Source organism: Apis laboriosa, unplaced genomic scaffold (genome assembly GCF_014066325.1).
Source record: "Apis laboriosa isolate Shangri-la unplaced genomic scaffold, ASM1406632v1 scaffold23_cov150, whole genome shotgun sequence".
Taxonomy (NCBI): domain Eukaryota; kingdom Metazoa; phylum Arthropoda; class Insecta; order Hymenoptera; family Apidae; genus Apis; species Apis laboriosa.
In genome coordinates, this window is record NW_025222452.1 from 1042744 (window position 1) to 1067998 (window position 25255).

The 25255-nt window shown below is 35.4% G+C and overlaps 3 protein-coding genes across 14 annotated transcripts in view; 2 read left to right on the forward strand and 1 right to left on the reverse strand.

Annotated features, from left to right (window-relative positions):
• The window catches only part of LOC122713481 (probable beta-hexosaminidase fdl), a 34671-nt gene extending 12387 nt beyond the window's left edge, over positions 1 to 22284 (reverse strand). For 2 of the 8 annotated variants that reach the window (XM_043933980.1, XM_043933978.1), the window contains exons 1-4: positions 22122 to 22265; positions 21855 to 21985; positions 10667 to 10728; positions 592 to 735 (exon numbers count right to left, since the gene is read on the reverse strand). In XM_043933980.1, the coding sequence (XP_043789915.1) occupies positions 592 to 735; positions 10667 to 10728; positions 21855 to 21985; positions 22122 to 22170 (386 nt within the window). In that variant the 5' untranslated portion in view covers positions 22171 to 22265. Of the gene's footprint in view, positions 1 to 591; positions 736 to 878; positions 975 to 10666; positions 10729 to 21849 lie in introns of those variants that run through there. The other 6 variants (XM_043933983.1, XM_043933979.1, XM_043933982.1 and 3 more) reach the window with 6 other exon arrangements.
• On the forward strand, positions 636 to 15763 carry LOC122713483. Of its 5 annotated transcripts, XM_043933989.1 has the most exons (6): positions 636 to 752; positions 2725 to 2977; positions 8616 to 8700; positions 8905 to 9099; positions 11027 to 11183; positions 13174 to 15763. In XM_043933989.1, exons 4-6 carry the CDS (start codon positions 8924 to 8926, stop codon positions 13525 to 13527), a joined length of 687 nt encoding a protein of 228 aa, XP_043789924.1. In that variant the 5' UTR covers positions 636 to 752; positions 2725 to 2977; positions 8616 to 8700; positions 8905 to 8923; the 3' UTR covers positions 13528 to 15763. The 5 variants fall into 5 exon arrangements, with proteins under 5 accessions (XP_043789924.1, XP_043789923.1, XP_043789925.1 ...); XM_043933988.1 differs by lacking the exon at positions 8616 to 8700; XM_043933990.1 differs by lacking the exons at positions 2725 to 2977; positions 8616 to 8700 and having other exon boundaries at positions 676 to 752.
• Positions 22285 to 22943: 659 nt separating the features above from the next.
• LOC122713285 (Golgi resident protein GCP60) lies at positions 22944 to 25047 on the forward strand. Its single transcript, XM_043933619.1, has 4 exons — positions 22944 to 23353; positions 23626 to 24680; positions 24804 to 24863; positions 24937 to 25047. The coding sequence occupies exons 1-4, from the start codon at positions 23176 to 23178 to the stop codon at positions 25036 to 25038; spliced, it is 1395 nt and encodes a 464-aa protein (XP_043789554.1). The 5' UTR covers positions 22944 to 23175; the 3' UTR covers positions 25039 to 25047.
• Positions 25048 to 25255: the final 208 nt, after the last annotated feature.

The following is a 25255-nucleotide window of genomic DNA, read 5'->3' on the forward strand; positions in this document are numbered from 1 at the left end:
AAAGATTAAATAAATAATCGAGGCGTCGAGATCTTGCGTGTGAGTGGTAGGGATGATAGGTGGGGTGGGTAGAGTAGTAGAGGGGGAGACTCGTTCGCAAGAAACGAAAGAAGAACAAAGATAGACGTGTACACGTGGCGAAAGGAGAAGGAATTAAAACGCGATTATTTTTATCCTTATTCTTTATCCTTCATCGAACTCTGAACATCTCCTTTCCCACTCTTTGTACACGGTGAAAATAAAATGATCGAAATCGAATTTTTATTCAAAAACGATCGAGAGACTGAAGTGGAAAAATGTGGCGAAGAGAAGATGAAACAGAGATAGAGAGAGAGAGAAAGAGAGAGAAAGAAAAACGTTAAAAAAACGAAGGAACGAAACCTTGCGTTCTTTCTTCCTCTCTAATTGGATTCGCGACGAGCGTGGTCGGGAATCGTAAGATCGACGCGCGACGAGAATGAACGATCGAAGGTGGCGGTGTGGCGCCGATCTTCGAGTCTCGAGGCGAGCTTAATAGGCGGTAATAGACGCGGACTGTGTTATCGACCGGTTCGGCTGAGTGGATCGTATTGTCGCGTGTACGCTACTCACCGTCGCGACGAGAACGGCTGAAGGGAGGCGAGTGGCGGGGCGTGAGCGTACATCGCGATCAGCAGGATCCCGGTTATCAGAACAAGGAAGAGGAGGATCTTCCTCATCCATCCGCTCGACATGTTGCCCACCATCCTTGCGAATCTGTAAAACGATAAGAAGTGAAATTTTTTAATTTATCTTCATTTTTTTTTTTCGCTACAACGAATCATTAAAAGTGTTAATAAACGAATGAATGAGTGAATGAATGAATAAATAAGAGAAATAAAAGATATTGCGATATATACGACTCGATGTCGATCGATCCAACGTGATGTGAAAGAAGTTTTTCTTCAATCTAGATAACGATTAAAATCACAAAATCGATAAAATCGGAAACGCCACGTTACAATCTGCGATCCTCGAACAAAGTCTGATTGGAATTGGCTTTGTTTCCAGTATATATATATATATAAATTTTATAAAATATCGATTTTTAAAAGTAAATAAGATATCGAATTTACTAATCTTATCTGCTTATAGATATGACTTTACGTCGAGATATATACATATATCTTTTTATTTCTTCTCAACATCAGAACATCACAATCCATCAGAAATTCTTTTCTATAATTTTATCAAAGTTTTATTCGAATGTATCGTTCTTTTATTTATTAACATCGCGATCCCGAATACAGAGCTACAGAATTACGAAACTCTTAAAGAAATAACTATTTTTACAATCTAAGAATTGCGCTTTCATTTACTCGGAATTGTGAACGAAGCCATAAATCGGTCATAAATCGCGTTTAAACAAGCCCAATCTCTAAGTGATAAAAAAACAAACAACTTATCAATTGAGACAATTTTTCTTTCTTTCTTTCTTTCTTCTTTATTTACCTTTCCACGTGAATCCGTACGAAAGCATCGTATACGAGGGAGCAGACGTTCATTTCGAGCAGTGTCGATGCATCGGCTAGAGGCTAGAAGCGACTTATTCCGTAGTCTCGCCTCTACTAAGTCGGAGGGACCGGACTCGTTCGCTATTCGCGTATCGGGAGACTAAAGTTTTCGTGTTAACGAACAACTACTGGCTCGAGAATCGATTAGAAACAACCTGTATGGTGTGGTAAATCAATTCGAAGGACGGGCAAAAGTTTTATATCGCAACTTTATCCAGTTTTTAATTAATTAGAAACATAAGATAAATCGCAATAAATGTTTCGACGCTTTTTTTATTTTTCACGATGATGAAATAATTGTTAACGAATAATTTTTTTCTTTCTCTTCTTCTTTTTTTTCAATCATTTTTAATCAAAATATCGCTTTTTAGGAGGAGATGAAATCAACGTTTGAAGTTTTTAAAACGCTTTTCGTTTTTTTTTCTCTTTTTATGTACACAACTCCATAATGGAAAATATTCATAAGGGAAAATTTAAAGAAATTGAAAAATGTTCAGAATTTAGTGCTTTATCGCGAGAAAGAAAAATTGGAAAAATTATATTCAAAAAATGGAAAATTTAAAAAGAATTTTTCATTTCATCGTGCATTAACAAACTCTTGTTAAAGTCACAATTTTCGAATTAAGTAAATTTTCACGTAAGATAACGTTCAAATATTTTCGTGAATCACCGAGTATGTGAGATTCTTCTCTAAAATATAACACTTACTTTGCTCTATTGAAAATTCTTTTCTACGTAATCGCGTAAAAACGAAAGAAATAGGTCGCGACTCAAAAGAATCGAAACACACGTATATTTCTTTGCACGATAAACACGGCAATTTAATTCTAAATCAACTACGAACGATCGTTCGTTCATTCGCCCTTTTTCTCTAAAAATTCCAGAAAAAAGTTTCTATCGTTCCCTTACAGATTAAGAATTAAATATCGATATTTTTACATAGATATTACAAAGATATAGATAATAGATACATAAGATATCGAATTATTTTTTCTTTCTTTCTTTCTTTTTTTAACGCGAAAACTTAAAGCCACAAGTTCCTTCTGAATTGGCCGACAAAACGGGGACGTTTTAGCGCACAAAGGGTAGTGGTGGTGGTGGTGTGGTGGTGGCGAGTCGAGATGGTGTGCGTGCGCGTGTGTGTAACGCCGAAAAAGGAGGCGGTATTCGAACAAAGGCTTTTTGTTTCAAGCAGACGGACTCGTTCCATCCCGATACACGGCCCCGGTCGTGGTTGGACACGCGTAAACGTGACTCACCACCGTTGGGAACCGACGCTTTCGTGCAATTAGGTCTGACGACGACCCTTTCTCCAAGGCGTGTCTTCCTCCACTACGAAAATAACACGTCGTCCCTGCTCTGATTAAGAAAAGCCTCGATCCAATCTCTCTTTCTAATGGAGATTGTTGAAAATTCGAAGAAGAAGGAGAAGGAATATTGTTGATGTGAGATTTAAAGATTTTCCAATCTTATTTTTTTTAAAGCTAAGAAAGAATCGCGGAATCTATTCGACAAATAATAACACTCGATTATCTTATGTACTTTATATTCTGTTTTAAACATTACGTGTTCCAACGTACAATGGCTCGCCAATCTATTCCCCAACACTTTTTTTTATTGCTTCAGAGAAATATTAACGAAATTTTGTCACTTCAAATTCAAATCAAAATTTACTCTTGTAAATCGCTCTAAAAGAATTCTCTTCTCTGTAAAAAATATTGTATTAAAAATTGAAAATAAAATGTCGATCGTTTTGGATCGGATTGATCTCATTTCCTAAGAGAGAGAGAAATTTTCATTAAAATCAAAATTAAAACAGTACTTCATACTCTGTTCGAACATTGTTCCAATTTGTTTTTACATAAAATTATACGTACAATAGCTCGTCAATCTATTCGAAAAATTTTTTATTTATCGTTTTAGAGAAATATTATTAATCGTTCTACTATAAAAAAAAATTCTCAAATAAAATCGTATTAAAAATTGAATAAAATATCTATTACAATTGATTTCATCCCCCGAGAAAGGGATTTATCTATTCCACGTATTGCATAAACTCTTTTATTAAAATCAAAATTAAATCGATTGTAATATCGTTACATCCAATACCTTCACAAGCCGCCATATCCCTCTATATTTCGTGCCATCCAATTTTCTTTTTTTCCATTTCATTCCCGAAATTTTGTCCACATGGTGAAAAGCAAACCAAGCGAGCGAGAGAGAGCAAGAGAAACGCCGAAATGTTCAGGTAACGCCGAGAAAAGGATGGAGAGAGTTCGAGGAAAGCGGCAGTTGCGCCCTTTAATAGTTGCACGTGTACGGTCGAGGAGGTCTCGTCCTGTGGCGAGAGGCGAGGCGAGGCGAGGCAAGGCGTCACGACGCTCCGCGGCGTGCGCCGACGGCGTACGTCGCGGCGTCACCACGGCTGGTAGCCAGGCAACGCGCATAATACGACCACCGTGAATAGTTTGAAACGAAACGGTCGCGGGAGCGGATCGAGTCCTTCCACGATCTTTCTCTTTCCCTCTCTCCCTCTCTCTCTTTCTCCGTCCTTCTTTCTTTCCTCTCCTCCTCCCCTCCGCTCCGATCCGTCGTCGCCGTCGTCGCCGTCACCGTCGTCGTCGTCGTCGTCGTCGTCGTCGTCGGCGAGCGCGCTCGATGGAGAACGGAAGTGGCACGCGACGACACCGAAGGAGACCGAGGGAACGCTTGTACGTACACGTTGTGCACGTTTTCATGCCGCGTTTCCATATCTATCTCGTGGCGGTAGTTTATTCGAATAAAGGCGTTCATTTCTTTTCTTTTCCGTTCTTTTTTGTTGTTGTTTTTTCGCGAGAAAAAAATGGAGAAGTTTTTTATTTTTTGGAGATAATTTTTTTTATGGTGGTGATGATTGATGGATTGGATTGTATTCCTCTGAGAAGTTTGAGCGAGTGTTCCTCTTCTTTTAATTTTCAATCGTGATTTGAGAGAATTCGATTCGATCGCGAAAAGACGAACGATTGATGAGCGAATCAAAAGTTGTTGTTGTTGTTATTGAAAAAAGTTGTATATCGTTTTCGTCGTATCATATCTCTAGTGGAAAAATTTAAAAATGAATCCGTCGTTTTGCGTTCTATCTATCCCGATATATCGTTCGATAATAATCGAGGAATAAACAGGAGCGGGTAAAGAAGAAATATACATCATCACGGTTTGATGAAGTCAATTACTTCTTTGAATACTTCATCTTTTTTAATTGTCGGAATAGTGAGATTGATACGATACGATCACGCGTGTGCGTGTGCGTGTACGTATGTGTATATGTGTGTTCAGTTTCAATTTATCGAGTAAGATGAGTTATGTAAAGTCATTTGAATGACGAAGGTTACCTTTAAATTATTCTTTAGTCTGATGTATTTTTAACAACGGTAACAGTAGTCGAAAAGGAAAAGGACAAGGCTCGAACTTTCTACAAAGTTTCGATTTCTAAAAAAACGAATGGAACGAATAGAAATAATTGGCCCACGTCCAAATATATGTATCACGTTCAGATACGACGATAATTATATACGCGACTCGATTCGATTTAATCGGTAAGATACTTGCTATAACACGGCACGTTATAATGCGCGTTAAAATACGAGAGTTCGAATCGATGGTGTAATAACCCGCCTTTACTTGTACACGCGGGTTTTGTTTTCGCGTAGCGTCGTAAATAAATACACGGTATCGCATTTTCTTTCGATGTTATAAAAGGAGAAAGGTCGGCAGGCGCCGTTTTATGCACCGAGCCGAGCTAAAAGTTTCGTCGATCGAGTAAGTAGGCTCGCCACACAAAATCGATCGTGTATACTCGTGAAGGACGAAACAAATGGCGCAAGAATTCTATAAAGAAGCTCTGTTCGCTCGAATATCATTTATCTTGCATTTATCGCGGTTAATTTCTCACGGTAATTTAATACAAATAAAAAAAAAAGAATAAATAATTACAAATTTTCGATATAGTGTTATATGTGATATTTGATATTTGATGAGAATGAATAGATCGATTCGAAAATCTTGCAAGATAAACACACGAGACAGTGTATTTGTTGTTGCGTGGCTATTTTAATACCATGTCAAGGAGTTAATTACGTACGCTCAAGATCAATCTTCGTTCCTCATTGGAACGGTATGAAACTGGGACGTATTGTAATTCCCACGTGAAATTCCTTGAAGCGTTTAATCGAAGCCTTCCATTCATTTCTCTTCCCTCCATGCTAATTTCTTTCGTCACGAACGTATATTATTATTATTATTATTCTCCTCGAGCCTATTTTAGGTCGTTAACTTTCATCGAATTCTTTCGTTCCTTTGTATCGTGCGAATTCAACAAATTCGTTCGAACCAATCGAAAATTCGCGAATCGAAAAGAGATTTTTAAGAATCTTTTCTTCCTTAATTAGGTTATCTTTAATCTCGTTCGATCAATTCGTCGAGTAATAAAATTATTTATTACACATCAAAGTAATTAAATATAATTGCACAATGTGAATATATGTAAAATAGACGAATCTTGTTACATACAAATTTACTATATCGCGATATAGGTTAAAAAGACGAGGACGAGTTCGTTGCGTAAAAAACTACCGTCCAATTCCTTTTCTCTCGTTTTTCGTCGTTGAATTCACGCGAAATCGACGCATGCGCACTCTTGCCTCGGTTCGTCAAACCGTCTTTCCATCTAGCACACTCTTTTTCTTCTATACCAAAAAACCAAACAAAGCGTAACCTCGCTTGATCCGACAAATTTTCGAAAGAAATTAATTATCGAAGCTTCTTATTTATACTTATTCATTTAATTTTTACTTTTTTTTTCTTTTTTTCTTTTCGTTCAAAAAAATTATTCTTCATTCAGCTAATTTTTCTCGTTCGGTTTCAAATAAATGGAAAATATTTTAATCTGAGAAGATATCCGTTACGTGTATTTGCGCTACCGCTGTGCGTATACCGCTGCCAAATATCGCGATGGAACGCGGACCAACAGGTTGGGGGGAAAGGGAGAGGGGAAGGGGGTGAAAGGGTAAAAAAGAAAGGGATTAAAATTGCGCAGGTAGTGAGTCCGCGGTATGCGAGGAAAAAAGGAGGATTTCGATGGGAGGAATGGATCGAGGGCCGAGTAATTCGATGCAAATGGAAAAGGGGGACGCATCGAGGACACGGGTTCCACCAACCTCGAACACGCCGCGAACGAAAACGAGTCCTTAGACTCGTATAGACTCGCACGGGCGAGAAGGCAAGGGGTGGCTTTTAGCTGGAATTCTCGCAAAGGGCGTGATCGATAAACCGCGACACCGTTTCACAAAGGCCTCCGTGTGCCTTTTCCCCTTCTCTCCCTCCCCTCTTGTCTCTATTCCAAGCAAAACGGACTAGAGCGACCCCTTTTGCTCTCGATTGATCTTTGCTGTTTTCTCTCTTCTTTTTTTTTTTTTTTTTTTTAATTCGAAACTCGCCAGACTCGAGACAAATTTATTGTTGTTGTTGTTATAGATATTTGTTGGAAAGAAAACAGATAAAAATCATGAGAAAAAGGGGGAGAAAGGAACATTTCATTCAGGGCAGAGTTGGGCAAGTTGGAAAAATAACTGGTTAAAAATTTCGAATAAAGTTACTTTAAATGATTATTTAATTAAAATGTTCGAACAACATTTATTCGTAGCTATTATAGTTGGTTTTCGCAATCTCAGCCGTTATTTGCAATTATTATTATGCGAACGATAAATTATTTAAGTAACTTTATTCTTAAGTTCAAACTATTAAATTTTCCCCATCTGTAACTGTCCGTATTTAAACCTCGATGTATTAGCACAGGCATCCAGAGCATTCTAACGTGTAGATATCATATAAAAATTTTTTTATTTTCTCATAATATGCGTAACATGATTCATAACGATAATTTATGTAAATATAATTTCGCATTCCAGTAATTAAGGTAAAAATTGTACGTATATTATAGATAGTTTCGAAAATATTTCTTCTTAGATTATTATTCTTAACGTATTAAAATATTCGAACATTTATTCGTAGCTATTATAATCGATCCGCTTTTCCTCAGCCGTTATTTGCAATTATTATTATGCGAACGGTAAATTATTGAAATAACTTTATTCGTAACTATTCTAACTTCAACTAAATTTTTAAATTTTCTCTATCTATAATCACTGTCTATAATCTAAACTTTGAATAGAATCCAGAATTATTCTAACGTGTCGATAATATAAAAATTTTTAAAAAAAGAAAAAAATCGAAATTCTGCTGGAAAAGTAGAAAAAAATCTGTTTTCGCTTTGCTCGATGATAAAAGAATATTGATCACGAAAAGTTTGTGAAAAATTCTTTACAATATCTAAATTATCTAATTTAACAAGTTGAGAATGATTATATTTTTTCGTTATTAAATTTATGTTATTATGTTATGTTATTAAATTTCAGTCTTTATAGATATATCATAACATGTATACGTTAATTATAATTCGTGACGATAGTTTAATTTATAAATGTAATTTCGTATTCGAATAAATTACTACTAGATAGTTTCGAAAATATTTCAGCACCCAATAATTATTCTTAATACGTAACTTCGTAAACAAAAATAATTTTTATCATTTCGAAATATTCAAATTATAGCTTTTTTATTGCTATATAGTGTAAATAAAAGTGAAGTGGAGACAGAAATCCTAGCAAAGATAGTTATTACAATATTCATCCATATGGCACTAAATTATTAATATGTTTTGAATAATAAATTAACTTTATCCAAATAACTTTATTCGTAACTTTAACTATTAAATTTTCCCCATCGCTGTCTGTAAACCTAATTGCATTAACATATAAAAATTTTTTTATTTTCTCATAATAAATTAATTATAATTTGTAAAAAAAGTTCAATTTATATAATTGATATAATGTAATTTCGTAGTAGTTAAGATAATAATTGTACGTACACTATAGATGTATACTTTTCGAAAATATTTCAACAAGACGATTACTCTTAAGGCGAGTTCGTAAATAATTTTTACGATTTCGAAATATATGAAATTATAGCTTGTTTACTTCTATGTAGTGTCAACAAAGTGGAGACAGGCGATCCTAAGCGAAGGACATCAACTCGTTGAGAAAAAAGTAACCGGTTAAAAATTTCGAATAAAGTTAGTTTTTAAATAATTACTTATTAAAATCCTCGAATAAAATTTATTAGTAGTCGATCCTCTTTTATATATAAAAGCTCGATCATTCGCCGTTAAAATTATTCGACTATTTATTATCCTTTCGAACGATAAATTATCCAATCGAAACTTTATTCCTGAATTCAACTTTTATTAAATTTTGAAAAAAAAAATCAATCGTTTCAGGGAGACGTCTCGATTGACGATGACGATGTTGGTGACGAACGACACTTCGGACGGGCGTAATGGGACGAATGCGTGGGACCAGGAGGACGTCGTTTCGTCGGAATACAACGTGACGACGACGGCGAGCGGAGCGGCCAGCAAGACGAGTCACTTCGAGACCGATTTGCACGGAAACGTTAACATCCTTCTCGGCGGGTGAGTATTTACGATTCGATCCAACTTTCGATCATTTTTTAAAAAACGCGTTTTCAATTTGCTCGAATATTTTTTTCCCCTTTTTCTTACGAGCAGAAATCGCGAAGAATTCGTTCGGATTTAAACGTTTGTCCGTTGAATCGCGGAGAATCATCGTTGTGGATTTTTGTCGAACAGCTTTGGAATGAAATTATCGATGAATTTTTATCTCGAACAAGTTATTTGAAATTATTGAAAGATTCGTTCAAATATTTTTCTACCATCCCATGACAAGTATCCCAGTAAAATTTATTCCCAATTTATGGGAACGATTTTATCATCTCTGAAATAGAGATAATTATAAAATTTAATTCGAAGTTATTTTCGTTCGATTAAATCTTCCTTCAAATCGCATCGGAGTATTAAATAAATTAATAACGACACGTTTTTCCTTCTCTTTTTTCTTTCTTTCTTCGCGAATAAATTATCTTGGTTATTTTCAACGGTTTCATCGAATAACGTGATTGATCAACGCGTTACGTAACGCGTTGAACGACGTAGACGTGTTGCATTTAAAATTTAAATAATACAGCGAGCCGCGAAACGAACGGACGTCTGAATTCAGAGAAAAATTGTGGCGAAATGGAAGTATGATGTTAAGAAAAAAAAAATTTGCACGCGTTCTCGCTCTGCCCATAATCGGGAGGGGGGAGCGTGTTAACGAACGCCCGCAGCGTCCCGTCCGCCCTGCTCAATTAAAGTCTAATGAAACTTTCTTCGCCGCTATTCCCGACAAGGTAAAGAAAAGATAACATCCGGCGAGAATGCTCTAGCCTCCTTTCTACACCACGCCGTACACGCCGTATTTACCGAGTGAACCACCGACGGATCAGTGTTTCTCAAACTCGATCGCTCAAGGACAAGCAAGGAGCGAAACTTTTCACCGACTTTTGTAAACAAACGGATCTTGAAAAAAAAAGAGAGAGAAAGAAACGCGATAAATATTTATATTAAATTAAATTAATACGCAAAACGGGGAAAAAAAAATTCTCTTTCTCAACAATTTCAATCGACGACAACAGTTTTGAACGAATTTATCCTTCATCGAATTTACATATCAGAGTCAGATCCTCGAATTCAGCTGAATGAGAAATGGGAATAAAAAATCGAACGGAAATAAATAAGGAGGACGGGTCGTGTTATTACGGTAACCGTGATCCCTTTGTATCACGAAGAATGGCCCGAATTGCCACGGTTGGCGAATGCTTGCGGTCGTAGAAATTGCGCCTCGAGCCAACCGTGAAATCGCGGCCTCTCTCGTCCTTTTACGCGGTTCCTCGAGTCGCGGATTCTTTCCTCGCTCCTCCAACAATTTCCAACTTTCGAAAGTTCGACCCATCGAAAGACGCGCGCGCACAAGTGAAAGCAATAATCGTTATCGCAGGCATCGTAAAAAAATGGAAAAAAAAGGAGAAGAAGAAGAGAGAGAAAAGGAAAGAAAGAATAATCGTGAGTTTATGACGGTTTTTTCAACACGAGTTAATGGAGTTAGGTTAATCTTTTCAACGGTTGCTCTTTTATTACTCACGTTTTCAAGAAGAATCCTCGCTTTCTCGACGGACGTACCATTGTGTAATTGTTTTCTGTCGCCTATAATATAGAGCAGTTCGATTTTAATTCGGTTGAGATCGAATTTTTATTTGTTTTACGTTCGTTAGAGAGATAGTAAAAAATTTCGAGTCGATTAAATTTTCTTCGCACATATTCACGTTTCTATGGTATTAAAGTTGTCGAAGCTTGTTCGGACGAGGACTATGATCTACGCAGCGGTTTCAAGCATGGCGGGAAAGGTTAACGCGCGCTAAATATACGCGCTCGATGGTCCCCATTCCCTCTCCTATGCTATGGTTATTCTCACTACTATGGTACGTGATCCGTATACTTGCAGGGCGATGCTCAGCGGGGTGATTATGGTTGTCCTCCTCATGTGTTACTGCTGTCACAAGAGCATTCGAAAGAATCGGCCGCAAGAGTATCCGCAATACTGGAGGACGGAACCAGACGCGCACAGCCTCGAGGTGTTCACCACGGAAGCGCATGCCGCCGTGAGTATCTCTGTTTCCATCCATTTCCAGCCAGAGATCGATCGATCAACGCTCCTTTATCCTCGTACGAAACTATTACTACTACATTGTAATTTCATCGATGCATTTTTCCTTCCTTCCTTTCTTCGATTCGTGCATCGAGTTTTCGAAGACGAGAAATATCCTTCATCGAATAAAATCAATCCTTCCAAGATTTATAACCGTTTTGAATATATACTTTCCAATTTCATCGATCCATTTTTCCTTTCTTCCTTCCTTCCGATTCGTGCATCGAATTTTCGAAGAAACGAAAAAATCAAATTATTCACTTATGAGGTGTGAAAGAGTCGAGAAATATCCTAAATCAATCCTTCCAAGATTTATAATCGTTTTGAATATAAATTTTCCAATATTTCTCCGTTCCAAAAATACTTTTTTACCGCGAACAGTAAGGCTGACGCAAGTTTTTCTCTTAAACTTTCGCGATTAACGTATTCCGTGTAGAAGAGACGCCATTAGCACATACGTGCATTTTTTACAAGTATAATAGAAACGTCGCCTCTACCGAGTATAGAAATAATTCGCTTGCAATAATTCGCAAATTCTCTCTAGGCAAAGAGACAGAGGGGGGATAGAACGATAAGATGAGATCGCAAGTTCGAGAAAAATGGCGTGGAGCGGTTATTAAATATCGCGTGGAGTTTATTACGCTCGGTCTGTACGCGAACTGTGTACGCGCGTTATGTAAGGGCATGGTTAAAATAGCACGCATAGCGAGCACACCGAACTTTCCGTGGTCCGATCGGATCGAGGTGGATTTAGGCGGCGGCGGCCATATCTACCCGAAACGGCCTCGAAACAATAGTTTATTGCCCACTTTCGAGCCGGGCCAAAAACTAAAATGGCGGAACCACCGAAATGGCCCAACGTTCCATCGAGAATTAGCGGGTTCGTTTCGATCGAGGCGTATCTAAAATACGAACGTTATTATGCGCGGATCAAGCTAGCAAATACGCCAATCATTCTGTGAAATCGTTTTTTCGCTTCCTTATCGGCTGAGCCGATCTTTTTTTTTTTTCTTTTTTTCGAAACTTTTTTTATTTGTTACGATGTAATTAATTATGTGAATAAATTAACGAATTCGAATTTATATAAATTTTTCTAAAATATTTATTCGATACGTTTGATAAAGTTGAAGTCGGCCTTTGAATAATTTCGAATAACTTGATTCGACGTTTCTGGTAATTTTTAACTTGATACTTTAACCAGTTACTTTTTCAACTCGTCGATGCTAAAACATTGGTTTTCTAGAAATTCGTGGAAATGGCGGCGCGTGATGTCGAGGAGGAGATACGAAGCAGGCTGTCCGATCTAAAAATATTGGAAAATTGGCAATGACGTAGCGGTCAGGTATCGCGGGAATAACTATGATTCGAGGGAATAAATAATCACGCGGTAGGATGCTAATTAGAGTCTAGACTAGCTGGTAATTAATGTCCAGATGAGTCAACCATTGTAGCAAAGCTTATATAATCGTATAAGCGAATAATTAATAATTCGTGCAAAACATCTGGATTGTCATCCGTCGAGTAGATTGAACGATAAAACCAATCATTCCTTATCGTTCTCTCGTAAATCAATTAAATTCCCAAGATTAACCACGGGAAACATATATATAAACTCGATTTGAAATTTTCAAGCGAGGCGGGAAAATAATTCACCATTATTTAAATTATTCATCGTTATTTCTTGAACGCTTTATAAATTATTATTAACGATCCGTTGATAATTTAAAATATCATGCCATGCATATTGTTGTTCAAAAATTCTTTCACGTCGAGTCGAAAATAAAATTCTTCGATTCGAATTAATTTAAATTATAATTTAAATTTATAATTTAAATTATAAATTTAAATTTATATTATTCACAATCGAATCTCTTCCTCGACAAAATCGTTCGAAATCGTTTTCCAAACGACGCAAAGATTTCCTTTCTTTTTTTCTTTTCCAGTGCTGCGAGAGGCAACAACAACAACAACAACAATCGGCGACGACCGAGGGAAACCAGGACGAGAGCGCCTACGACGTTTTATCCTGCCCCGTAACTCCGATTTCCGGCCCCGGCCCACCTCCAACTTACGACAGCCTGATCTTCGATCCGAAAAGCCTACCCACCTCGATGGAGAAGAAGGGTGAAGAGACACCCGGGTCCATCGTTCCCTCGATGGTGTCCACGTTATTGGGGCTGAGCACGAGCGTGAGATCGGGTTTGGAGCGTAACGAGGCCGTCGAACAGCAAGCATCGGACGAGGGATTGCCTTCCTACGAGGCCGCTTTAAAGTTGGACGCGAACGGTTACGTGTGACACGCCCCTGATCCCCGAGAATTTTTCACAATTGTGTTCCTTAGCGTTGTGTTCCTTTCCACGGAGAGCGAGATGAAGAACGAAGGGACGAGGCAAAGAAAGATGGAAGAAAGAAAGGGGATTGGAAATTAGATAGTGTCTTTCGTCTTTCTTTAGGTTTTTAGATCTCGAGATCGGAGAGAAAGTTGGCCGAATGGAGTCGTAGCTTTGATTAATTAACGCGAGCTTAGGAAAAAATTATTTCCCTGATTCCCGTAGTTTTAAAGAGAGAGAGAGAGAGAGAGAGAGAGAGAGAGAGAGAGAGAGAAAGAGAGAGTATGTGTGTGCGTGTGCGTGTGCGTTTTCGATGGACAAAGATTTTCGATTAAAGATACGATCAGCGTGGATAATAAAATACTGGTCCGCTTCTAATGTTAGAAAACGCTTGGTTCTTGGAAGAGATTTCCTATTCTATCGATACGAATCGTAAAGGAAAACGCGAATGGGCGAACAAAGAAAAAACGAGGGCGAACGAAACGAAGAAAAATCCGTGGAGCGATTTATCTCGTTGTATAGATTACTTTCAAATTTCGCGTAACGTAATAATAATCTGTGTATAATCTGAGTAAACTGAATAAACATCGGGGGAATAATAATAATAGTATAACGCGAGTTATGTTAGCTCGCTAATCTTCTTAAAGATCCGAAGAATTGATCCTAAAAATACACAAAGCTTGAAACGTTATTTCGAGCGAATCGATCGATGTAAATTCGTGTAAATAAAAGGGGATAGAGTTATAACAGAATTATTATTTGCTCCGAGAAAAGCTTCTAATCCGATTCTAATCATTAAAAAAAAATATATGCAAAGTCGGCGTAAGAAATCGATCGTCTTATCCTTCACCCGGCGAAGGCCACTTTAGTGGTCCTCAATCATATCGTTGATCAGCTTAAAGACCACTTTAGGCGGGCATGAATTACGCCTTCGTTTATGGTTCGTTCGCTGGAGCTGATCGAGTGTCGCGAATTCGTCTACGCCGTTACTCGACGCGATTCGACTTCAACTCCTCCTCGGAACGTGCGCGCGCAACCAACGAATATTTCCCATCGTTGCGACGAAAAATCGCTATTGAACGGGGGACAATTTTTCGACCGGGATGGCGATCGATGAAGATATCAAGAGGTAATTTTTCGTGTACGAGGGAAAAGAAGGGGAAAAAAAAAAAGAAAAAGAAAAAGAAAAAAGAAAAAAGAGCTTTGATCGAGGTAAAGCGGAAGGTAATAGAACGATTTGGTTTTTTAACTCTTCTTAAAGAAATGGAACGCATCGATTTTACTCGGCTCGAATTCGAATAATTTATCCTCAAGGCTGTTTGCAAATTAATTGCAACGATTTGTTCTCCGAGAGAGAGAGAGAGAGAGAGAGAGAGAGAGAGAGAGAGAGAGAGAGAGAGAGAGCTAATAAAACGAACTTTTGATTAATTATCGGATATCTTAATGATAACGAGTGTGTTACAAAACACGTTCGTCTAATGGAAACAAAAGTGACAAGACAATTTTATACATTATTTACTTCCTTTCGAGTTTTTCTCGGTTACGTAAGGAAAGGCAAAAAAAAAAAAAAAGGAAGGAAGGGGAGAGAGGAGAGGGGAGAATTGTTATTTAGACAAAATTACAAATCTGAAATGACATTACGCGTAATATTAATTTCAATAATGTAAATGATAGTGAGTGTGTCACACTTTGCTTATCGTCGTGCGAATTATTTAACGTGTTTCATTTTCGAAAAGGAGGAACTGATAAAAGATAAGCATCATTATCGTTATCGAATAGCTAATTTCAAAATTAGCATAAAACTAATCAATATCATCCTTGTAGTAGAAATCTACTGATAATTTCTAAGTGTAATTAAATGATAAAAATGTAAATTTTTTTATTTATTTATTCTTATCGCGTGTGATAATAATATATATATATATTTTTTTTATATCTTGTAGATATCGACACTAGATAAATGTCTAATGCTCATTTTTGTATTTTCTTTCTTTTCAATTTCAATTATTTTGAAAAAAAAAAACAAAATACCACAAAGAAATCATTGATGCTCAACATCAAAAGGAAACGTTTATTTCAGTTTATCCTTAGTTTGCTCTTATCAATTCCTCTTATCGTAAACCACGAATATTTTTTTTCCATATAAATAAAAACTCTTTCCATTTATTACATCAATTAATTCAATATAACTAATTAATAATAATTTGTGTAACATAACATAAGTAACGTGACGTAACTAACCAATAAAATATTTGATAATATATGCGCTAGATTTCTATATTATACGATAACCTTATCATTGTTTGTTTTAATTCACTCCGGTTATCATTCGGATATGATAGTCGACGAAAACTATTTTTTCGTTCGAAAGTTGGAAAGTTAGAGATAAAAGATAAAAAAAAGTCTCGCAATTTTCATTTTTCCATCGCCCCGAGCGGCGAACGAAAAAGAAGAAGAAGGGATGGAAACGACCCTCGTGATTCGACGATTTCCGCCGATAATAAAATATCGTTTCACGCCCGTTTCGAAAGGAAGTCTTTTTTAATCGACAAGCATCGCGAGATATCGACGAGACGAAATCGTATAATCCTCCCTCGAATATTCTATCGAATTCGATCAATTCAAAATTTAACAATAATTCGACCGAACAATAATATACCGTCGTTGGATTTTTAGTAAGAGCGAGACCTGTTGACTGGAAGAATACTCGATAAGAAGCTCGAAACTCGTGACCCGTGCTCGCTCGCTCTTAAATTCCTCGTGTTATTCTAAATAGGAACATATATATATATATATGTCTCGATTGATTGGCCTTGCTTTTTATGGTGGCACCGATATTTTATTATCCGCTCATCAACATCGTTCCACGACAGGATAATCACGTGTTTTACAACGTAAGGGAAGACCAGCTTTCGTTTTTTCAAAGTCTTCTCTCCCTTTTCCGTATTTACCCGTTTAGGGTTAATAGGATATTTTCGGTTTAAAGAGGTATCGAATAAGCGTTGGCGCAACGTTCGCTCGTTGCGTTTCAACGGTTCCGCGCATGCTCCATGATTCGAAGTTTTTCTTCCTTCAATAAGTTTTTGCACAGTAATAAAATTGGTCATGATCTCAAAAGGAGTTAAGACGCTGTTCAGTGTGACATTCATTTTTTGTTTTTAGGAGAGAATTTTACAATTAATTTATTTCTCGATCTTGAGTTATTATTTGTCTCGAATTTTATTTTGAATTATAAAAAAAAAAAAAAAGAGAGAGAGAGGAACAAATTAAATTTTTTTTTACGTTCCGCTCACGACTCGGATAAGGAACTCGTTCCATTTCGGTTCAGATAGACGAGTTGCTTGAACAAATAACCGATCCACGAGTAGCAGTAACGGCGGGAAAGACAATGGCAAAGGCGAGCCAAGATCGTCTCGAGTCGTTTCCTCGTCGCGTATGTCCTCGAAAGCGGTGAAAGCGGCTAACAAAGAGCATCAGAGTGTCGTAATTATTATATTATTTCGAAGCAAACGCTATTTAATTTTTCTCTTTTTTTTTTTTTCTTTTTCACTCTTCCAGTGAACTTTTCAATCTTTATGAGACGTTTTCCTTAGAAAGAAAAGTTATTCCGATATTTTTATCTATCTAATCCTGTATATCTATATTTATAATTTTTGATTCGTTTGTTCTCGAATGTAGAATATAAATCGAGATTAATTGATATTTCGAATTCCCCCCTCTCTCTCTCTCCAAAGCAAGATAAAATCTAATTTTTCGAATGATAAATTAGTATATAGGTAAAGCTATTTTTATTCGTTATTATTTAATTGAACGATTCTTTAAGTAAAATAAAATTCCATCGAAAGTCCATCGAAAGTTTGTAACGAAGGAATGACACGCGTGACGATAAATTATAACTTGATATGGCGTGAAAATCGCGTGAAATTTTCGTGAAATAATAGGACGATAAATTTAACAAATTTGCTATATCGAAATGGTTCGACATAAATTAATAATTCTGAAACAAAAAAAAAAAAAAAAAAAAAAAAAATACGACACGATAACTACTGCCAACTGTAAAACTAATTACACGCATATTACGTAATAATAAAGTCTCAAAGATTGGCGGCAAATTTATTATTATAATCGTCTATTTTAAGTTTTGCGTTTGAAGTTTTTTTTTTTTTTTTTTTTTTTTTTGATTAAAAAGTTTAAAGTTTAACGAATTACGAAACGAATAATTCTAAATGAAATGATCGTGAAAAATGTTCGAACGTTGAAACGATAAAACCGAAGACAAAAATGAACGATTTAGAGGCTTGAATTTCAAAAAAAAACGAAACACGGGAAGAAATATTAATGGAGTAATTATTGGACAATAAAATAAAAAGCGATTTTATGGCCGTTAAATCCTCGTCAAACGATTTGTTCTTGCCGTAAATTTATCGAAATAACGATAAACTTTTAAACTTATTTATATATAATTGGACAAAATTGAGATCGCGTATAATTTATTTTAAGGATAGTTAAAAAAAATGAAGATTAAAAAAATCGTTATTAATGGATGCAATTGCGAAGATTATAAAAAGTTGCCTTATAATCAATACTTGATCGAAAATTCGAAATATATAATCGTAGTTTTAATCGATTTACTCTAGTCCTATCCATTACTACATATTCACGATTTAAATATTTACCGTTTCTCACTTTCTTTCAGATCGATCACCGTATTTCATAAACACGGCGTCACAAACAAATTCGTCGTAAAAAGAAAGGAAAAAAAAAAAAAAGAGAGAAGAGAAACGGATCGATCGAACTTCGTGCAAACAACGATAAATAAAGCTTATTACCACTATTTATCTTCGCTATTAAGCAAGTTTTTGCTGCCTTTAGACTTTATCGTGGAAACACGCTTTGTTCGATAAATTCGGCCAAGTACGTTCTTCCGATACCGCGCTCGATTTCATTGCCCCCGAAACCTTGAACGACGTTATTAAATTGTGCAACTCATCGCACGGCCAGCTTCCTTGTGCGTGGATCTACATTGCGTGGGTGGCCAACAACAATTACGAGAACATCCAACGATCGTCTCTCTTCAACCGTTCTATAATAATCTTCCTCTCTCTCTCTCTCTCTCTCTCTCTCTCTCTCTCTCTCTCTCTCTCTCTCTCTTTCTTCTATGCGTCTTTTTCATCCTATCCAAATGCAAATTATTTCTTATTTCCATTTCGAATTTCTCGATAAATAATGATCGATCGATCGATAAATCGATCGATTCGATGTATTCGAGAGATAATGTAATAATTATTATTAACTATTCGAAACACGGAAAATTCTGCGATTCTTCTATTTCCGAGAATATTATTACATTCGTATCATTGATAAATTTAACAGGATGTACTATTTTAGCTCGACAGATAATTTTATATATTCCTGTGTTTACTGTGTAAAAATTATTTTAAAATGAACGAATCATCGATCCATGTATATTGTTTAGTTACGAGTTTTTTAGAGAAACGGAAACGAAGAGTTCTATTTTCTCGAGATTTTTCCGCAGGATACCCAACGAGAACTCGTTTTTCGACGAAAGATAGAATCATAAGAAGCTATACATATATATATATATCATTTTTCCTTTACGAATTTTCTACGTATTCAACGAGAAAGGAAGTCCAGTCTGGCCTAGTTTCCTCGAGCTTCCCTGTATCCACGTATGTGTATCTCGAACAATGTGAAAGGACTCGGACTGCTGATACAATGTTCATTATAGAACGTTATAAAACGGAAAAATAGAATCTTTTTTTTTAAATCTTATTTATTCCAAACTTATTCCTTGAGAAATGACAAAGAAAAAGAAAAAAAGATGATTATTCGAACGATGATCGAAACGATGATCAGAGATATCAAATACTTTTTTCTAGATTTCAAAGTCGATTTGATAGACGAAGAAAAGAACGAAATTCGATTTTTATCTTTATCGACAATAGATAAGGGAGAGAAAGTATCATTTGAAGAAGAAAAGAAAAAAGAAAAAAAAAAAAAAAAGAAAGGAAGGAAGAAAGATAAATTTGTAGATAATCATGGCGCGTTAGTTGGTAAATGGAAGATGACTGGCCAGGGAGATCAAACTCGATTAAACGGGGCGAGCTATAGGTATATTCTGATGCTTGCCCTACAAAACTTGAGGACCTGGTTATGAAATACGCCCTCGGCTAAATATAGATATACCGATACCGACGAAAAGCTTGCAAATTGCAAACTTCTATCATTCCTTGTATTAAGGAGAATATATTACATAATATTACATATATAAAATATATAGATTGGTATTGAAGATATTAAAAGATGTTATTTTCATCGATTATTTTAAACCTTATAATTAGAATATAATATTCGATAGTTCGAATATTATACGAAAAAGAAATACGATGGAATTTTAATTTCAATTTTATTGTCGTTAAAGAAGATGCCAATAATTGATGATGAATATATCGATAATATTATTCTTTAGCGATAAAATTTCTCAAATAAAATGTTACAACAAGTTTGTTCCTGTTAGTGGTTTAATTTAATTTTAATTTAATTCTAATCTGGAACTAACCTAGATTTTGTACCACGTCTAAATTGAATTAACTATCACTTGTCGGTATCGTGTTATGAGTTTATTAATTAAATAATAATAATGAAAACATCGAAAAAAAAAATGTATCGACGTCAGAATTGTTAAATAAACTTTGCGTTTCTTGCTCTAATAAGATAAGTTTGTTTTTCTCTTTTTTTTTTTATCTTCTCTTCTTAAAATCCAATTCTATATTGCTCGGGAGAATTTAAAATAAAAAATTATTGAATAGTTTTTGAATTTTTAATCTTTTAAAATTATTCTAAACGAAATTACAACGAATCCACATTTTGATTCTTGTATTTTTACATTTTTTTCAAAAATGAACGATTTCTAAATTTTTAAAAATATACAAATACCGTTTCTTTTTTTTTTTTTTTTTTAACTTTCCCTCCCTCCACAATTTCGTTTTCCATAGGATTTAAAGCGGAGTAAAATCATGAAATCGAGCAGATCAAATACATCGAATATCGAAACGATCGAAACGAACGTGCAAAATTCTAATTTCAACGCAGGCGTGGTAATATTAATCCGAGCCAAATGAAATTCGGCCGATCCGGCGTAATTACGTGCCTCGTAAATATTAACAAAGGATTCGTGTTCCTGGATTTCAATATGAAATACAATGAAATCGTTTTTAGGAAAACGAGAAACCACTGACTAGATGGAAGTAACAAGTTTCTGATGCTTCGTATCCTTTTTTTTTCCCCTTCCCTCGTTCTTTTTTATCATTAACTCGAAAAATATTAGTTAATTTTTTTTCGAATAAATTTATTCGTCTCAAAAAGAGATAAAAATTTCGAAATTCGGTCGTTACTCTCTACAGACGTTATATAGAAAATAATTAAAAACGCAGCTTAATGATACATAGATGAAGAAACATGGAACGAGAAAATTGCTATTAAGAAATTACAAGATGATTAAAAACGGAATCCACAATTTTTATTCTAATAGAAACGTTAATGAGATAAAAAAAAAAAGATCAAAGAGAGGAAAAAACGAAGACAATGAATTTAACAACCGTTGTGAATTCTGTATTTTCCACACCTCGTTTGGTGTGGAAAAATTAACAATTAATAAGAAATTGAAACGTTAAATGCCTTTGAAATGATGTAAAATAATACACAGCGTAAAAAGATACAAGAAGCATGTTTATGCACGTATATCAAGATTTCATTCGAATCTTTTGCAATACTCTAAACAGATTAGCGTTCAATCACGTTGCATTTAAACATCGATTAGCGTCAAGCCTTTAAACCTTTAAAGGTCCGCAGATTTATTAAAGTGTCAGTGGCGACAGCGACTGCAATGCGAGTCGATCAATTCTTCCTTCGAAGCGATCGCGTCCCACTGAACCATCACGTCACGTTTTCTAGAGAATTTCTCGCACAGCATACTAGAGAGTCCTTTCCATTCACCTGTGTCCCTCAAAGTGTACACACCTAAGTGTCAATATACGGTGGTGTAGCATGTAAATATATTACGCTTTTGTAAGTATATGTACGCCGCACGGACAAGCGTTTGACTATAGTGCGACAAAACACAACAAACTAATAAAAACGGATCAACTAGGGGTTGACAGGACAAAAATCTGGCTGGTATACGAGGTCGAAAATCGATGCAGCGGGAGGAACGCGTAAAACGCGGCGTACCACGCGATTAAAACAATGCCGGATCATAAGAGTACTCACCTAACCTTGCTCTGCAGGATCGCTTCTCCGGTTGCTGTATCCGCGTTGTTCTCCCTACGAGGAAACTTCCATGTACCGGTTCCCCTCTTGATCGATCTCAGTTCAGTGTTTAGGGAATACCCTTCGATGTGTACACCTTTAGGGGAGGCATTGAGATGGAGAAACGTTCATGGATAACGGTATATCCCTGCCATGTCGAAAAAAACACGAAAAAGATCCACACAATTTGCCGCTCGCACGCGCGCGCGCGCTCACTAAGCTTTGCTACTCACAATCAGTGGCACACTGAAGCCGCTGAAGTGTACTTCGCCTCGCACGCATCTGTCCGCCAGGTCTGACGAGATCTCCCACGGAATCGAAAGCGTCCGTACGCTTTTGCCTCTCCCGCGCCTCTACATTACGCTTCGCACGCTGAAAGATAACCAACTCGCTACACTAACGAACTACACTCGCGACACTCGGTCGCCGACTAAACATGTTGCTCCCGAATTCAGAGACATCTGCAGATAGGGAATGGAACTAGTAGCATCGTCGGTGGATTTTAATTGAACCATCGACCGGTGAATGAGGACAGAGTATAACGGAATATATATATTCGTTAATTTTTACGTAGGTGAAATAGTGAGAGAAACTTGAAGGTCAAATTAATTTTTTTAATCGGAAAACTATTCTTTTTTCATCCATAACATTATTACGATATTATTACGAAATTTTATTTTAAGAAAAAAAATATTAAGTAAAAATTAGTTCGTGAGATATTTTATCTGTAAAAAGTTAATTATCTTTCTTTTTCTTTCAAATTTTAAAATATTTAAAATTTTAAGATTTTTTCAATTTGATAGTAAGGAAGTAAAATAAATTTTAAATCATTGAAATTAATTGCGATTAAATTAATTTGAATTAACCGCGAAAATTTTGTTTCGAATTAAAAATTGGATATTAAAAAAATCAACAGTTTAAAAATGAATTCTATGAACAATTTAATCTACTTCAATTCGAATTTTTTCCACTAATATTACGAAAAAAAAATTAAATCTATTTTTAAAAATCATTTTGTCTTCTATTAACTTCTAATCAGTATAATTCGACGTTCTTAAGATACGGCAATTGATCTATATAAGAATTTGAATTATTAATATTGTATATATATGTATAAATGTTATTGTAAAAATAGTACTGTATGATGATATATTTGCGAATACAGTACTTTTCTCGTTGCATGATTTTCACAGAAATTTTAGAAATGTTTCCATTGCGGTGTACTGTCAAAAATAGAAGGTTAGGGCTGTTCTAACAACAGTATTTGACGTGTCAGTGCAATTGCAAATGGCGGGCACCAATGGTGACATTTTCTCAATAGGAAAGAAAATCGAGAAATTGACGATATCAGGAGAGGAATCAACGAAAAACGAGGATGATAGCGAAAATGGAAAGAAGCTGGTACCTCGACTATGGGGTTTCGAAACTAAAGAATTATACAAAATTGCAGTTAATTTCTACAAAGGTAAATCAATTATATTGACAGTTTATTAGAATAGTTTCGTTATTCATTTCTTTAAATTAATATTAGAAAAATGACATGTCCCTATTTATACGCGTTATTGCATTGTTATATGATACATTGCTAACATATTAAAGTATTGAATACATGAAAATTTTACTAATGATTATTGTGTTGATTTTCTTTTTATTGATTGCTAATAAGTAAATAAAAATTAATTATTTTAATATTGATATAATTGATAATAATTTATGTAAATTGTATGATAATTATAGAGAAGGAGGGTAAAGCTGTCCATTTGTCTTATGAAGACAAATTAAAACTAGTAGCTTTTACTCAGCAAGTAACACATGGGAAATGTACTGCAGAAAATGCACCACCTTTGGGTGTGTTGGATGTAATTGGAAAGGATAGACGCTTGGCATGGCAAAATCTAGGAGATATATCTAAGGAACAAGCAATGGAAGGATTTATAATTTTGTTAGATAAATTATGCCCATTATTTAGAACAGTTGTAGAAGCACAAAAAAGAGATATTGAGGAGAAATTACGACTGAAAAAAGAAGAAGAAACAAAGAAATTAGAAGAAGAAAGAAGATTACAAGAATTAAATGAACAAAAAAAGAAAGAGGAAGAAGCTAGATTAAAGGAAGAAATTCAGAGGAGACAAATTCAAGATGCCTTAAATCAACAAACGTATTATCAATTTAAAATGTATGCAGAACAACAATATCCTGGAAATCCAGAGCAACAAGGTGTATTAATAAGGCAGTTACAAGAACAACATTATCATCAATATATGCAACAATTGCGTCAAAATCAGTTACTCATAGAAGATCAAACCCCAGAAATGACCACTGCCACTATAGAAAATGCTGATAAGGAAGAACAGAAAGAAACAAGCGAAACAACTCAATTAAATGAGGAAGATTCTGATGACTTGCAAGATTATCCACCTATAGCTCCACCAGAAATGTGGACTAGAGGAGGTGTAGAAGAATTTAAAAATACTATTAGGAGAGAAGATAGCGATGCAGTTATTAAGGTTGGACATGGAGAAACAGTAACAGTTAGAGTACCAACACATGAAGATGGCTCTTATTTGTTTTGGGAATTTGCAACAGATAACTATGACATTGGTTTTGGAGTGTTCTTTGAGTGGTCAAAACCAGAAACCAATCAAGTATCGGTACATATTAGCGAGTCTGAGGATGAGGATGAGGAGGATGATGATTATGAAACAAGAGATGATTTAGAAAGTGGAATAGCAAATGGTTCGATTCCATCTGATTATAAACCATCACCACCACCTACAAGTATGGTAGTACCTGTAAGTGTATCTATGTATCACTATTTTCTCTTTTAATAGTATCCAGCATAATAAAATAAAAGAGAAATATAATTATTTCTATATTAATAATATTTTTTTGCTATACATATAATGTTTTTATAGACTTTTAGGAGAGATTCGCAAGATGAAATCTATGCGGGAAGTCATAGATATCCAGGACAGGTAAATAATATTTTTCAAAAACATTCAAATATTTGTAAATTATCATATGTTGTTATATATTTATTCGTTACAGGGTGTATATCTTCTTAAATTTGATAATTCATATTCACTTTGGCGAAGTAAAACGCTTTATTATCGAGTCTATTATACACAAAGTGGTTATGTGCAAAATTAGCTTTATTAAGAAAAGAAAAGCCACTGCAATTCACTGATCGTACAATTGTTGAGAACTAGCCTGATATGATGTTTTGCCGATATTGCTAGTCCGACTAAATGAAGAGTCCTATCTATTATTTCTGTTCACAAAACCAAGTGTTTGCAAAACGAAACAAATATACATTATTATAGTTATGTAAAGACACTTTATTGTTTAATGTGGCAAGCAAAATGGG

Excerpts from the sequence above, each read along its gene's own strand:
- LOC122713483 (XM_043933987.1), top strand. The coding sequence starts at position 4,191 with ATGGAGAACGGAAGTGGCACGCGACGACACCGAAGGAGACCGAGGGAA. Across the intron at positions 4,244-8,904 it reads AGGAGACCGAGGGAACGCTT|GGAGACGTCTCGATTGACGA; the intron begins GTACGTACACGT and ends CAATCGTTTCAG. Across the intron at positions 9,100-11,026 it reads GTTAACATCCTTCTCGGCGG|GGCGATGCTCAGCGGGGTGA; the intron begins GTGAGTATTTAC and ends GTATACTTGCAG.
- LOC122713285 (XM_043933619.1), top strand. The coding sequence starts at position 23,176 with ATGGCGGGCACCAATGGTGACATTTTCTCAATAGGAAAGAAAATCGAG. Across the intron at positions 23,354-23,625 it reads TGCAGTTAATTTCTACAAAG|AGAAGGAGGGTAAAGCTGTC; the intron begins GTAAATCAATTA and ends TGATAATTATAG. Across the intron at positions 24,681-24,803 it reads CTACAAGTATGGTAGTACCT|ACTTTTAGGAGAGATTCGCA; the intron begins GTAAGTGTATCT and ends ATGTTTTTATAG.